Raw genomic sequence first — 14,668 nt, forward strand, 5'->3', positions numbered from 1 at the left:
CCTCTGTGTACTCATCCAGACTGTTGGTAGCAGTCCTGAAGACATCCCAGTCTGTACAGTCTATGTACGCCCGAAGATCCTCCAGAGCTTCACTGGTACACTGCTTGAATTTCCTCACCACAGGTTTACATAGCTTTAATTTCTGCCTGTAAGCAGGAATCAGATGGGCCATGACGTGGTCAGAGAGTCCCTGTGCAGCACGAGGAACGGCATGATAGGCCCCGCTGATAGTGGTGTAACAGTGGACTAGAATGATCTCTTCTCTGGTTGGGCATTTAATAAACTGTATTTTGGGAGTTCATGGCTGAGGTTTCCTTTGTTGAAGTCACCAAGGACAATAACTAAAGAGTCAGGGTTGGTCCGCTCCACACAGAGTATCTGGTCGGCGAGCGTCCGCTGTGACTCCTGCACGTTGCCCTGCGGCGGCATGTAAACACCGACTAGAATGAATGAAGCGAACTCGCGGGGGGAGTAAAAGGGTTTACAGTTTATGATAAAAGATTCCAGATCAGGAGAACAGTGCTGCAGAACCACTGTCACATCGTTAACTAGCCACTGTTGGTATAAAAACAGATTCCTCCACCCTTCGATTTGCCGGAGAGCTCCGTGTAGCGATCCGCTCTGTACAGCTGGAAGCCAGCCAGCTGGAACGCGGATTCCGGTATCGAACCACAGAGCCAGGTCTCAGTGAAGCACAAAACGGAGGATGAAGAAAAGTCTCTGTCTCTCCCCACCAGTAGCTGAAGTTCATCCAGTTTGTTGCTCAGTGAGCGGACGTTGGAGAGAAATATGCCCGGCAGCGGTGTACAAGAACCCCGTACCCGTACGCACAAGTGCGCCGGCACGTTTCCCTCTCTCACGGCGCTTCACTGCATGAGTTAAGGTGAGGACACCTTTAACGAGACTGTCCAGTAATTCCACAGAAGTTAAAAGAAAAGTAAGTCCGCTGGAGTTGTTCCCCTGATGTTTATGAGCTCATCTCTGGTGAAAGAGCTCCGGGTATCGCAGCTGAATTAATCACAAAAACAACATAAAACAATGTGCACCAACACTTCGAGGCAGCCATCCGCGGCGCCATCTTATGCATCAGAAACTATTGATGACCTCATTGCTGCTGGTGCGTTGTGTCTTTACAATTTGTGTCGGCATGTCTGTTTGATAACTGTGCACAGGGAGTGTAAGAGGGAATGATGGCAGGAAATAAAAGTGTATCTATAGGAGACTATTTGCTCAATACTAATATTTCTTTGTAACGTCTCTGTGTGTGTTTACTGTTTTCCTGCAGACGTCCAGCAGCTGTTGGTGGTTACAGAAGAGTTTCCCCCTGAGCAGCAGGAGTGGAGCTCCAGTCTGGACCAGGAGGACCCAGAGCCCCCACACATTAAAGAGGAACAGGAGGACCCAGAGCCCCCACACATTAAAGAGGAACAGGAGGACCCAGAGCCCCCACACATTAAAGAGGAACAGGAGGACCCAGAGCCCACACACATTAAAGAGGAACAGGAGGAACTCTGGACCAGTCAGGAGGGAGAGCAGCTTCAAGGTCTGGAGGAGGCTGATGTCAAGTTCTCATTCACTCCTGTGACGACTGAAGATGATGAAGAGGAAGCTCAGTCCTCACAGCTTCATCAAAGACAAACTGAACAGATGGAAACAGATGCTGATGGAGACGACTGTGGAGGACCAGAACCAGGCAGGAACTCGGATCCAGATAGACATCCAGAACCAGATACTAATGACAATGGAGACTCTTCTGACACTGATGTCAGTGATGATTGGAAGGAGACCAGAGAACCTCAGTCAGGTTTAAACTCTTTGAAACCTGATGAAGTCCATGTCAGTGATTCAAGATGTAGTGCTGGTGAGAAACTATTTACATGCTCTGAGTGTGGGAAAACATTCAACCAGCGTTCACATTTACAGGAACACATGAGAACCCACACAGGAGAGAAACCTTTCACCTGCTCAGTCTGTAAGAAAACTTTTAACCGGGGTTCAAATTTAAAGATACACATGAGAACCCACACAGGAGAGAAACCTTTCAGCTGCTCAGTCTGTAAGAAATCGTTTAACCGGGGCTCAAATTTTAAGAGACACATGAGAACCCACACAGGAGAGAATCCTTTCAGCTGCTCAGTCTGTAAGAAAACTTTTAACCGGGGTTCAAATTTAAAGATACACATGAGAATCCACACAGGAGAGAAACCTTTCAGCACAGGTCGGCTCTGAAGTTACACATAATTACTCATACAAGAGACAACCGGCTTTAGTGGTTCTGTTTGTATACAAAAGTTAAATCTGACACACCACATGGCACATAATGCAGGGGAAGAAATATGGTGCTTTTTTCCTATCTTTATTCAAAAGCATGTTTTAATTTGAGAGCATTGCTTATTGATTCCACCTTCAGATTTTGAATTGTTTCCCTCAAAACCCTGTCCTCACACAATTAGCCCCCGCTTGCTATTAGTGACACAATAAACCTTGATTGCTCTGAGTTTGCTGGAGGGGTTTGGGGCACGATCACCTGCAAGAAAATGTTGTACATTTTCAAGTTAAATGCATCAATCTGGTGCATTTTGAGACCAAAATCAAGAGGCTAGTTCTATGAAGAACTTTGTGCTCTTGTTATTAAAGTGTTAATTTAATCATTTTTAAATGATTTTTCATTCGTTGATTAATGTATAATCTTATATACTCTTGAGATCAATATTGTTTAAGATAAGTAAATGAAGTAACCTTGGATTGAATTACCTGTTTTGTTGTTGTCAAATATTGTCTATTTACAGCTGATAACACCGTTCCAAGCTTAACATTGTTAGCTCTGTCAGCACTGTTGTTGTGTGAACTGTTGCACCCTTGTTGTCATATTGAGAGCCGTGTGGAGGCGATCCTTCAATCATACATTTGTTCTGAGTTTGTAATTCAGCCACTTTAAATTTTTTTTTAAGAGTGTGGTTTTGTACTTAATTCACACTGTTTTCATCCTGTGGCTACAGTTTGTTAAATGTATGTGATAGTACTGATTTTTATTGTTTGAATAACTTGACATCTGATTGAATAATAAAGGTATTCAGTTAGTAAATTGTTCCAGCTGTCAACATGTTTATGCAAGGTGGTAAAAGTTCAATTACGGGGGAACCAGCTCCCTTATAAGAGACCTTAGCTCTCCTGAACATAATGAAAGTTTAAGTTTGGCATCTCCAAAAAGTGTTAAACCATCTACTCTGAATGTCACGATGTTAAGTGACAGCAAAGCTGTTATCAGACACCATGAGAAAACCATAAAATGAGTCTATACTGAAGCCTCCACCGGTCATGTGACTCTCACCTTGCAGGTCATAGCGGTCTGTTGAGAGTCTCAGCAGATGGAGTTCTCAGGATGCTGCCTTCTATGTTTCACCCTTTACAAAACCAAAAACATGAAGAAAAGCTTAAGGACTGAATTAAACAGCCTGTTAATCTGCTATAATGTTAGCTGCAAGAATTAGCACGTCTTGCTAACGAGTTTACTACTACAGTAGTAACCAGTAGTGAAGGAAGTATTTACATCTTTTACTTACCTAAAAATAATAATACTGTTACAAGTGAAAGTTTTGCATTCAAATATTTACTTGAAAGTACAAAATGATTAACATCATCTACTTCAGGTTCATTTCTAAATAATATATTGTATTATAATTATTGATGCATTAATGTGTTCACCACTTTAATGCTTCATGTCTTAAAGCTGCATTCTCTCTAATGTCCACCAGGGGGCGACTCCTCTGGTTGTATAGAAGTCTATGAGAAAATGACTACTTCTCTCTTGATTTATTACCTCAGTAAACATTGTAAACATGAGTTTATGGTCTCAATCTCTAGTTTCAAGTCTTCTTCAATACAGCATGATGTTCATTTAGTAAATTATGATCCATTTAAAGTCAAATACACCATAAAGTAAGCTAGGTCTATGAAGAATTATTAAAGTGTTAAGCGAAATATAACCCAACATTTGAATATACATTAAATAAATATTGTTACTAAACTGTTTCATTGATATTGCAAACGAGTGAATTATTAGTTTTGTACTGGAGGCAGTGTTGATTAATAATTAATATTCAGGATCCTCTTCTCCTCTGAGAAGAAGTGCTCCTTTTTAACCCTAGCCCTATTTCCAGGCCTCTGCTCGAAAATTGCATACCCATACTAAAAAGAGTGTATTTCTGCAACTACAAGTTCTATTTTAATAATTTTGATGTTATAATAAAGGTAACACTTGTGAGATTTGTTCAGATGGGTAAATATCAGTGTATACGTTACTGGTTAAGAGTAAATGAAGATGGCACACAGCTCAAATTGAAAAGTTTCAAGTTCGCCTGAAAAACAAGCACTTTTATTGTTATTATTTCTTTGGAATGATGCAGCTGCAAGTCTAAAACTCTCCCAAATCATTATTATATATATATTATTTATTTATATATTAACTAACCCTAACCCTTAAATTTATATATTATTATATATATATATGTATTATATATTTATATATTATATATTTATAAATTATTATATATATATTGTATATTTAAATATTAACTAACCCTAACCCTTATATTTGTATATTATTATATATATATTAAATATTTATATATTAACTAACCCTAACCCTTATATTTGTATATTATTATATATATATTAAATATTTATATATTAACTAACCCTAACCCTTATATTTGTATATTATTATATATATATATTAAATATTTATATATTAACTAACCCTAACCCTTATATTTATATATTATTATATATATATTATACATTTATATATTTCACCCAACCCGCGAACCACTTCCTGAATCGGTCACGTGGTACAGCCAGTTTGCAAGGCTTCGAACGTCAACACATACGTCATCAACACGAGCCTCTATATGCGCCTAACAAAAATCTTCCTGATTACTCAACACACGCTTTGAAGCCTCGACACGGAAGGAACCATCACTAGTAAATGGTGTTTTTGACGGAGTTTGTGTGGAGAGAAAGTTTGTGTCGTTGGTGGATTGTCTCCTGGTGTCATACGGAGCTAATGAAGTTAGCATGCTACCAGGAAGTAGACGGACCCGACCATAACCGAGCAACACAGCTCAGGTCAGAGTGAGCAAACCGTTTTTAACGGAGTTTGTCTGGAGGAAACGTCGACCATAACCGAGCAACACAGCTCAGGTCAGAGTGAGCAAACCGTTTTTAACGGAGTTTGTCTGGAGGAAACGTGTCTGTGGTTTAGTGAAAATGTATAAAGTCCAAATGCTGAGATGTTTACTCAACCAGCGACTAACTGCGGCTGATGAAGAGATATTTGGTCTGTTTGAAAGAACGATAGCAGAGTACGAGGAGGAAGTTTCTGCTTTAAAAGAGCAGAACGAGCGACAACGGAAACTACTGGACGCTGTTTACAACCCTCAGCTGCGGTTACACAGAGCAGGTTGGTTCATTTTATTCCTTCTGTTCATGCTCCGGCTGATAACGTTTCTATGTAACGGAGTTGTACCCCGAACCGGGCAGTTTTTAGCTAATGTTCCAATACAATTCACTTAAAATGTTGAAATGATCGTGTAATGTTTTCAGTTGATTTAATGGTGTTAAACTGAAGTTTAACTTTGTACCTTTCAAACTAAATATTGTTGTAATTATTAAAGTTAGCTTTGCCTTTACCAGAGTCGTTAAAACGATGCTAACGCCGGTGAATTAGCCGTGCGCCGCTATTCGCCTAATCCGTACAGACTTCTATCCTCGTTGTGAACACTGGGTGCTGCTGTTTTTTCGGGGATATTCGCTGACCATCAATGCTGTCAACACATCCGGGAACGTAGTTCTGTCCTTCACAATAAGATATCACGCTTCAACAACTCCAAATTGAGCAATAAAAGCTCCTTCATTTCCGCTTGAGTGTATACCACCACCTGCTGGATGTTTTGTTAAACTCTTCTCATGTCAATCACTGGCAAAACACCAGCTGATGCATGGAATTTAACAATTATGTACACATATTGTATATAACAATTACTATCATAACACACAGTGCAGAGTAAGAGTTCTATTACAACTAAAAACACAAGTATTCATGATTGAAAAGCTACATTGTTAAAGTGAAAGACAAATAACTTCTGCAAATGATTGAAAAGTTCTATGCAAACATTTATTTAAAAACAAACCAATCAAAAATTGTATTAAAAATCAGGACACAAATGGCATTTAAAATAATCCTCTTCATCATCCAGCTCCTCGTCCCAGCCCCACACACACAGTGTGATACCATGTGTGGCAGCTGTCACACTGGGCCCACGACACCGATCCCTCCGAGCTCTCGGGAGGGTGAGGTTGACCTATTAAAAGATTTTTTTTTTTTTACTTTGAATTAAAGACAATGATCAGATTTTCATGGGTTGGCATACAATGAAAGTTTACATGAAGTACACTACCGGTGGATATCGTGGGTCCAGCAGACGAGGAGCTGGATGATGAAGGTCGGGTCTCTGCAGGTTGGGAGGCTGTATAAATAACAGAAAAAGCATAACCATGTTTTGTTTACTCTTCATCATGGCTAATGTCACCATCATGTTATTTGTTTTTTTCAGATTATTTAAAGCATTTACAGTGGGAGGGAGAGGAAGGAGTTTGGGACCCATAGAGGTCACGTCCCGCAGCCGATGTTGAAGGCTCTGAAATAATAATCATATTTTATTATTACAACTCTAAAATACATACTTATAATAATAATAATAATAATAATAATAATAATAATAATAATAGTAAATACATTCTGATTCATACGTGAAGTCAAATGCAAAATAGGTATGCGCTGACCAGGAGACGGGGGAAGGTGGCCGTGTTACTCAGCAGGCAGGCTCGGTGGTGGTGATGTGCTGCTGGCAGGCAGCCGGGGACCGTGGGGGGCACAAGAGGGGGCAGAGCGGGATGAGGGACAATCGATGGAAAGTCCGGGGCTGGTGGCTGTAGTAGCCCCGAGGGACACTGGTCTTCTGCGGCTGGGGCGAGAGCTGCCAGACGGGGTAGAGGAAGTGGCTGAGAGTTTGAAGCGTGTGTGCTGTTCCAGGTTTTCGTTTAGTTCCACCCACTGCCACACTGGGGTGATGTCGGCGTAAATGGGTTAACATGTTTGAGGTATTCCCACTGATGTAGCCACTCGTGTAGCAAATGCAACATAGTGTTGTTTTTTTATCCACCACTCGCCCTCATAGTTCACAGAGAAACCAAAGTGGCTCCAAACACCAGACCTGCAGGTCGTTGGAGGATCTTCTATTTCTGGTCTATTACTAGCCATACTGCAGCGAGCTAGCTTCTTGTAGCGTGTCTCACAGCGCAAAAGTGCCCGACTGAAGTAGAACATTTTTCTTTGGTGGTGGGCGTGTCAGAGAGCACGCTGTCTGTTACGTCATGTGGGTTGCCAGTTTGAGAACAGTGGCTCCACCGAAAACATAATATTTCCCACAATTTAAGCTTCTGCATTTTCCAAATGCACTAGTATTATTCAAACGTATTGTTCGGTTCGTCATGCGTACCGAACCGTGAGCCTCGTACCGAACGGTTCAATACGAATACGCGTATTGTTACACCCCTAATATTTATATATTGTCTTGGACCCCTAAGCTCCGCCTCCCAAAATTTTCCGCCATTTTGAATTTTGTGAAAAACCCATTTTTGCAACCTCCTCCTACATGCTGAGTCTGATTGCTACTAAATTTGCCGTGGATCAGTATTGGATCTATATAATAACATTTTATTAAAAGATGTTTGATATCTCCTTATGTTTAGAAGATATGGACCAATGAACTTCATAAGGCGTGGGTTTGTTTTTCAATACTCATAACTTCAAAACCAATTAACCTATAATCGCGACATTTGTCTCATATGTGCACATCGTATATTGTTACGTACCCTACAATTTTCATTCCATTCAACCACTAGGGAGCGAGACAGTAGTTAAGCCATTTTTGGCTTTTTTGTCAATTTTCATCATTTTCAGACGTTGTACTTTAACAAACTCCTCCCACAGAATTCATGTGATCAACTTCAAATTTGGTCAAGATTATCTAAAGATATTAATGATGAAAAGTTACTGAAATGGTCTAGTGACATTGAACGGCCATTTTATGTGGCGCCCATTGCTGTGGCAACGCGTCATTCACCATGAAAAATTAAGCTTATTTTTCTGTGGCTTAGGATGCTCAGCAAGCCTTGGAACTTTGCACAGGTGTCATAGGTAATGTAAATAAATATTTCATATGGCTTTTTGGCTTGACCGTTGAAAATTGCCTCGATAGCGTCCCCTACAAATATTGTATGTATCACATGGAGACTTAAAAAAAAAGTCTCTTGGGACCATGCTCTAAAACCAACCGGAAGTCGGCCATTTAGAGTTGTGTGAATTTCCCCTTGATTTCTAGTCGCTATACTTTAACTAACTCCTCCTGGGGACTTTGTCAGATCCACTTCAAATTTGGTCATTACAATCTAAAGACCGTTGCAATTAAAAGTTACTCAAAGCTTTACATTTGATGGAATGGCGTAGCCGTGGCGTGGCGGCCATTGTACGTGATTCGCCATAATACAACAAGCTGATGTAACATAGTGGATACTGGAACTGGTGGAATATTTGCACGATATCATTTCCAGCGTCAGTCCACGCTGGAAAAATACGTTGAACTCCGAGATGCGTTGTCTGATGGTCAAAGACATTTGCGGCCGCGTCTGCCGGCGTCCCGCCAGTACCCCCGAGACGCGGGAAGGTGCGAGGGCCCGTACGGCAGCTGAGCTTGCAACAGGAAGTGCCTCTGCTAGCTGCCGCTGCCACAATTTGAGGGAGCTCCTACTGGTTTGGTAACTGTACACAGGGAGTGTAAGAGGGAATGATGGCAGGAAAAAAAGTGTATCTACAGGAGACTATTTGCTCAATACTAATATTTCATTGTCACGTCTGTGTGTGTGCTGGACGTCTGTTTTCCTGCAGATGTCCAGCAGCTGTTGGTGGTTAAAGAAGAGGATACCCCTGAGCAGCAGGAGTGGAGCTCCAGTCTGGACCAGGAGGACCCAGAGCCCCCACACATTAAAGAGGAACAGGAGGACCCAGAGCCCCCACACATTAAAGAGGAACAGGACGACCCAGAGCCCCCACACATTAAAGAGGAACAGGAGGACCCAGAGCCCCCACACATTAAAGAGGAACAGGAGGAATTCTGGACCAGTCAGGAGGGAGAGCAGCTTCAAGGTCTGGAGGAGGCTCGTATCAAGTTCTCATTCACTCCTGTGAAGAGTGAAGATGATGAAGAGGAAGCTCAGTCCTCACAGCTTCATCAAAGACAAACTGAACAGATGGAAACAGAAGCTGATGGAGAGGACTGTGGAGGACCAGAACCAGACAGGAACTCTGAACCAGATACTGATGACAAGAGTGGAGAATCTTCTGACACTGATGTCAGTGATGATTGGAAGGAGACCAGAGAACCTCAGTCAGGTTCAAACTCTTTGAAACCTGATGAAGTCCATGTCAGTGATTCAAGATGTAGTGCTGGTGAGAAACTATTTACATGCTCCGAGTGTGGGAAAACAACTGACACAAAAGGAGATCTGAAGACACACATGAGAATCCACACAGGAGAGAAACCTTTCAGCTGCTCAGTATGTGAGAAATCTTTTAACCAGCGTTCACATTTACAGAAACACATGAGAATCCACACAAGAGAGAAACCTTTCAGCTGCTCAGTATGTGAGAAATCTTTTAACCAGCGTTCACATTTACAGACACACATAAGAACCCACACAGGAGAGAAACCTTTCAGCTGCTTGGTCTGTACGGAATCTTTTAACCAGGGTTCAAATTTAAAGACACACATGAGAATCCACACAGGAGAGAAACCTTTCAGCTGCTCAGTTTGCAATAAATCTTTTAACCGCTGTTCAAATTTAAATACACACATGAAAATCCACACAGGAGAGAAACCTTTCAGCTGCTCGGTCTGTAAGAAATCTTTTAACCACTGCTCAACTTTACAGATACACATGAGAATCCACACAGGAGAGAAACCTTTCAGCTGCTCAGTTTGTAAGAAATCTTTTAACCAGCACCCACATTTACAGACACACATGAGAATCCACACAGGAGAGAAACCTTTCAGCTGCTCGGTCTGTAAGAAATCTTTTAACCACTGCTCAGCTTTAAAGAGACACATGAGAATCCACACAGGAGAGAAATCTTTCAGCTGCACAGTCTGTAAGAAATCTTTTAACCAGGGTTCAATTTTAAAGAGACACATAAGAATCCACACAGGAGAGAAAGCTTTCAGCTGCTCAGTTTGTGAGAAATCGTTTAACCGGGGCTCAAATTTTAAGAGACACATGAGAATCCACACAGGAGAGAAACCTTTCAGCACAGGTCGGCTCTGAAGTTACACATAATTACTCATAGACAACCGGCTTTAGTGGTTCTGTTTGTATACAAAAGGTAAATCTGACACACCACATGGCACATAACGCAGGGGAAGAAATATGGTACTTTTTTTTCCTATCTTTATTCAAAAGCATGTTGTTTTAAACCTTGATTGCTCTGAGAGATCCATGCTTTGTTTAAGGTGACGCCTCCTCACGTTGGCAGGGAGCTTAGTGCTGTCTTTAGTTTGATCCAATAGACTAATTGAGTTTTTATTTTCTAGTTAGTGTTGGTTTTCTAGAGGGGTCCGGGGCACGCTCAGCTGGAATAAAATGTTGTTGTGAACTGTTGCACCCATGTTGCCATATTGAGAGCCGTGCGGAGGCAATCCTTCAATCATAATTTTGTTCTGAGTTTGTAATTCAGCTCATAACAAAAGTTTCAAGAAACATGAGAATCCACACAGGAGAGAAACCTTTCAGCTGCTCAGTTTGTGATAAAAGATTTATGCGCAACAGAGATCTAAAGCTACACATGAACACTCACACAGGAAAGAATCCCTTTAGCCCTTTTACCCAATCACCCCTCCGCATATCCCTTCGAGCGGTGGGCCCATAGGGCGGCAGCTAAATGTAGATTTTTCGGGTTGTTCCTGGTCGAACCATATGTCTCACGTCCCGTAAACCAGACCCTCACCAGCAAGCTCCACTCCCAGGTCTGGCTCCAGATAGTGGCCCCGGTTTTCCTTTTTTCGGTGATGTTGAGTTGAATTCTTGGTCTGAGAACACAGGTCACAGGGTCACACACACGGCCCTAAACCACGTTAAGGTGATTTATTGGAAGGGTGTAACATTTAAGACACGTTGCTTTCTGTTAATATTTTAATGTTAGCCAACTTTATAGTGTTGTTTTTACTGTTAAAGTTTTGCTGATTTGCTGATGTAAATATCTTCTTGTATTAAGTTATTTTGCATGTTTAGATCCAGAATTGCAGAAAAATACCAGAAGGCAATTCATGTGTTTATGCATTAATTTCTGTAAGAATGTGTTTTCCTTTGTGTAATGTTATAGTGTCTGTTGTCTCTGTATAGTCACCCAGTCCTACACACCTTTTCACTTTACCCACCAGGTGTCCCTGTTTTTCCTCTTGTATATATTGTTTTTAATGGTTTTGAGGAAATGTGTTGTTATGATTTAGGTTAGATGTTTTCCTGGTAATTTTAATATCCTTTTTCTAGTAATGTGCATCCTGAGCTTAGTACATACTGTAATATCAAAATAATGTATCTAAATGTAAAAAAACAAGAATGAAATCACACATTGTCATTTTGCTTATTGCTGAGGGAGCAGAGGAGCAGAAAAAGATCAGAAGGCAGTTAATGGGTTGAATTTTGTCTTCTGCAGAAGTAAATAAATGTTGGAAAACAATCAATTGAGTTTTCTTTTTCCATGTCCAACCCACACCCATTACATAAGGAAAAGATGGAAGGTAACTTAAGATGGGAATCATTTATAGAGGCTTTTATTTTGTAGGCTACCAACCAAGTTGCAGCAGAACCTGCCCTGCAGGTAGGAATGGGAAACATGCCGCTGGATTTAAGGAGAAAGCAACTGATGGCAAACTACTGGGCTAATTTACAGGGACAATGATTCTCACCCTGCAAAAGGAGAGTTTCAGGTGGCATTGCGTGGCTTATTGATTCCACGTTCAGATTTTGAATTGTTTCCCTCAAAACCCTGTCCTCACACACAATTAGCCCCCGCTTGCGATTAGTGACACAATTAACCTTGATTGCTCTGAGAGATCCATGCTTTGTTTAAGGTGACGCCTCCTCACGTTGGCAGGGAGCTTAGTACTGTCTTTAGTTTGATCCAGTAGACTAATTTAGTTTTTATTTTCTAGTTAGTGTTGGTTTTCTAGAGGGGTCCGGGGCACGCTCACCTGGAAGAAAATGTTGTACATTTTAAAGTTAAATGCATCAATCTGGTGCATTTTGAGACTAAAATCAAGAGGCTAGTTCTATGAAGAACTTTGTGCTCTTTTTTTTTTTTTTTAGCAGTGGTGGAATATAACCAAGTACATTAACTTAAGTATTGTACTTGACATTTTCGAGGTACTTGTACTTTACTTGAGTACCTGCAGCATTAAAGTGTTCATTTAATGATCATTTTAAAATGATTTTTCAGTAATTGATTCATGTATAATCTTATATACTGTTGAGATCAAAATTGTTTAAGATAAGTAAATGAAGTAACCTTGGATTGAATTACCTGTTTTGTTGTCAAATGTTGTCAATATTTACAGCTGATAACGCCGTTCCAAGCTTAATAACCTCTTTATCCCTAGCCCCCTAGCCCTATTTTTAGGCCTCTGCTCGAAAATTGCATACCCATACTTAAAAGACTGTAAATCTGAAACTACAAGGTCTATTTTAATAATTTTGATGGTATAATACAGGTAACACTTGTGAGAGACTTATTCAGATGTGTAAATATTGTGTATATGTTGCTGGTTAATAGTGAATGAAGATGGCACACAGCTCAAATTGAATGTCACGATGTTATAAGGCACCATGAGAAAACCCCAAAACTAGTCTATACTGAAGCCTCCACCAGTCATGTGACTCTGACCTTGCAGGTCATAGCGGTCTGTTGAGAGTCTCAGCAGATGGAGTTCTCAGGATGCTGCCTTCTATTTTTTTACCCTTTACAAAACCAAATCTGAGAACAGAACCGGAGTACGCAGGTCGAGTGCAGTACAGTTATAACAACAACTGTACTCTGAGAATCAGCGACCTGAGAGAGAGAGCGACTCGGCTGTGTACAAGTTCAGGTTCATAACAAACCAACCGGACTGGATAAAAACTGGTGAACCTGGAGTCCCTCTGTCCGTCACAGGTAACACTTTTTGTTCGTGTAAGTCAGCTCCAAATGCTCAACATTTAGGAAACACTGCTGATGTCTCTGATGACGGGGAAATAGTTCATGTTTTTTTGTTTCCAGGTGCAGATCAGCATATTAAAATCATGTCGTATTAAAGAGTGTACATCGGCTGATCTGAAGTGTCACAGCAGTTGTCATCTAACTTATCCAACTTCCTACAACTGGTACGAGAATGGTGTGAAAATAAACAGAGAAAAGAATCTTTTAATCAATACTTTTATCGTGAAGACAGCTATTCCTGCTACATCTGTGTCCGACAGCACATTTCCAAGCTTTTTGGCTGAAAATGGTGTATAAAGAGTAAAAATTGTGGGACCTGGAGCATTTTGTTTGGAAAAATCACGGAATATTTTCCTGCTCCGCTCCACTCCGACAGTTATGCTCTCACTCTAGCGCTGAACATTCCATGCAATACACACCCATTATAAAATCTGAAAAGGACCCAAAATTTTCCTGAAACTTAAACGTTGACTTGAAGAAAACTGTGCTAGCTATCAAAATGCACATTTGGCTCAATAAAGTGCAGCGTTTTGTTTACGTTTTAAACTTTGAATCATGTTTCTACGTTAATGTATGGCTAGTCAATATGGGCCCAAAGTTAAGTGTTTTCTTAGCTCTCTTCGCGCCGAAACCCCATTCAAGTGAATGGAGTAATTTAGCTCAGATTTTTGGGATTTTCGGGAAAACCGCTGAGCGAATCTCTCTAGAAAATACTTAGCACACGATTCCCAATCAGGCCGCACGTTTTGATGTATTTTTTTGCGCAGGTGTTGGCAACGCTGTGTGAGGAGGCTGTGTCTGTCATGAAGCACATCAACGCTGGTTGATATTGACATTTCTTACCAAATTTATGAAACAATCTGCATTTCAACACGGCTCAAAACACCCTCTACCGTTTTAAACTAGCCCGACTCTTTCAAGGCCAGTTCTAAAATAGAGTCGACCATTTGACACTAATCTACGTCATGAAATAAAAACACGTCAACGCCCTCTAATCTTTAAAGCTGCTATAATCAATAGTTTTTTTTTACAGAAACAACCTCTAGTATGTGATTTGACACGTGTTAGCTTGTGTTTTTTTTTTGCAACCGATGAACAGAAGTTACCATATTTGGAATGAGGAGGAGTGACATAGAGATGTCGTATACGTCTCTGGTAGAGATCTGTCAATCACAGAAAGCCCGCCCTAAAGCATACTCTGCTTTATGGTCTATTTGACTCTAAATGGACCATAATTTACTAAATGAACATCATGCGATGATATCAGTCTTGTATTTACAAAAAGCAAAAAGACAAGTTTTT

At 40.7% G+C, this 14,668-nt stretch overlaps 1 protein-coding gene across 2 annotated transcripts in view; it reads left to right on the forward strand.

Annotated features, from left to right (window-relative positions):
* LOC142949910 (uncharacterized) overlaps positions 1 to 14,668 on the forward strand; it is a 44,270-nt gene that overhangs the window by 5,751 nt on the left and 23,851 nt on the right. The window contains exons 1-2 of one of the 2 annotated variants that reach the window (XM_076091792.1): positions 4,880 to 5,461; positions 9,008 to 9,568. In XM_076091792.1, the coding sequence (XP_075947907.1) occupies positions 5,269 to 5,461; positions 9,008 to 9,568 (754 nt within the window). In that variant the 5' untranslated portion in view covers positions 4,880 to 5,268. Of the gene's footprint in view, positions 1 to 1,285; positions 1,862 to 4,879; positions 5,462 to 9,007; positions 9,569 to 14,668 lie in introns of those variants that run through there. The other variant, XM_076091791.1, reaches the window with a different exon arrangement.

This window comes from Anarhichas minor, unplaced genomic scaffold, assembly GCF_050575085.1.
Source record: "Anarhichas minor isolate MPS153535 unplaced genomic scaffold, ASM5057508v1 ptg000014l, whole genome shotgun sequence".
In the NCBI taxonomy this organism is placed as follows: Eukaryota; Metazoa; Chordata; class Actinopteri; order Perciformes; family Anarhichadidae; genus Anarhichas; species Anarhichas minor.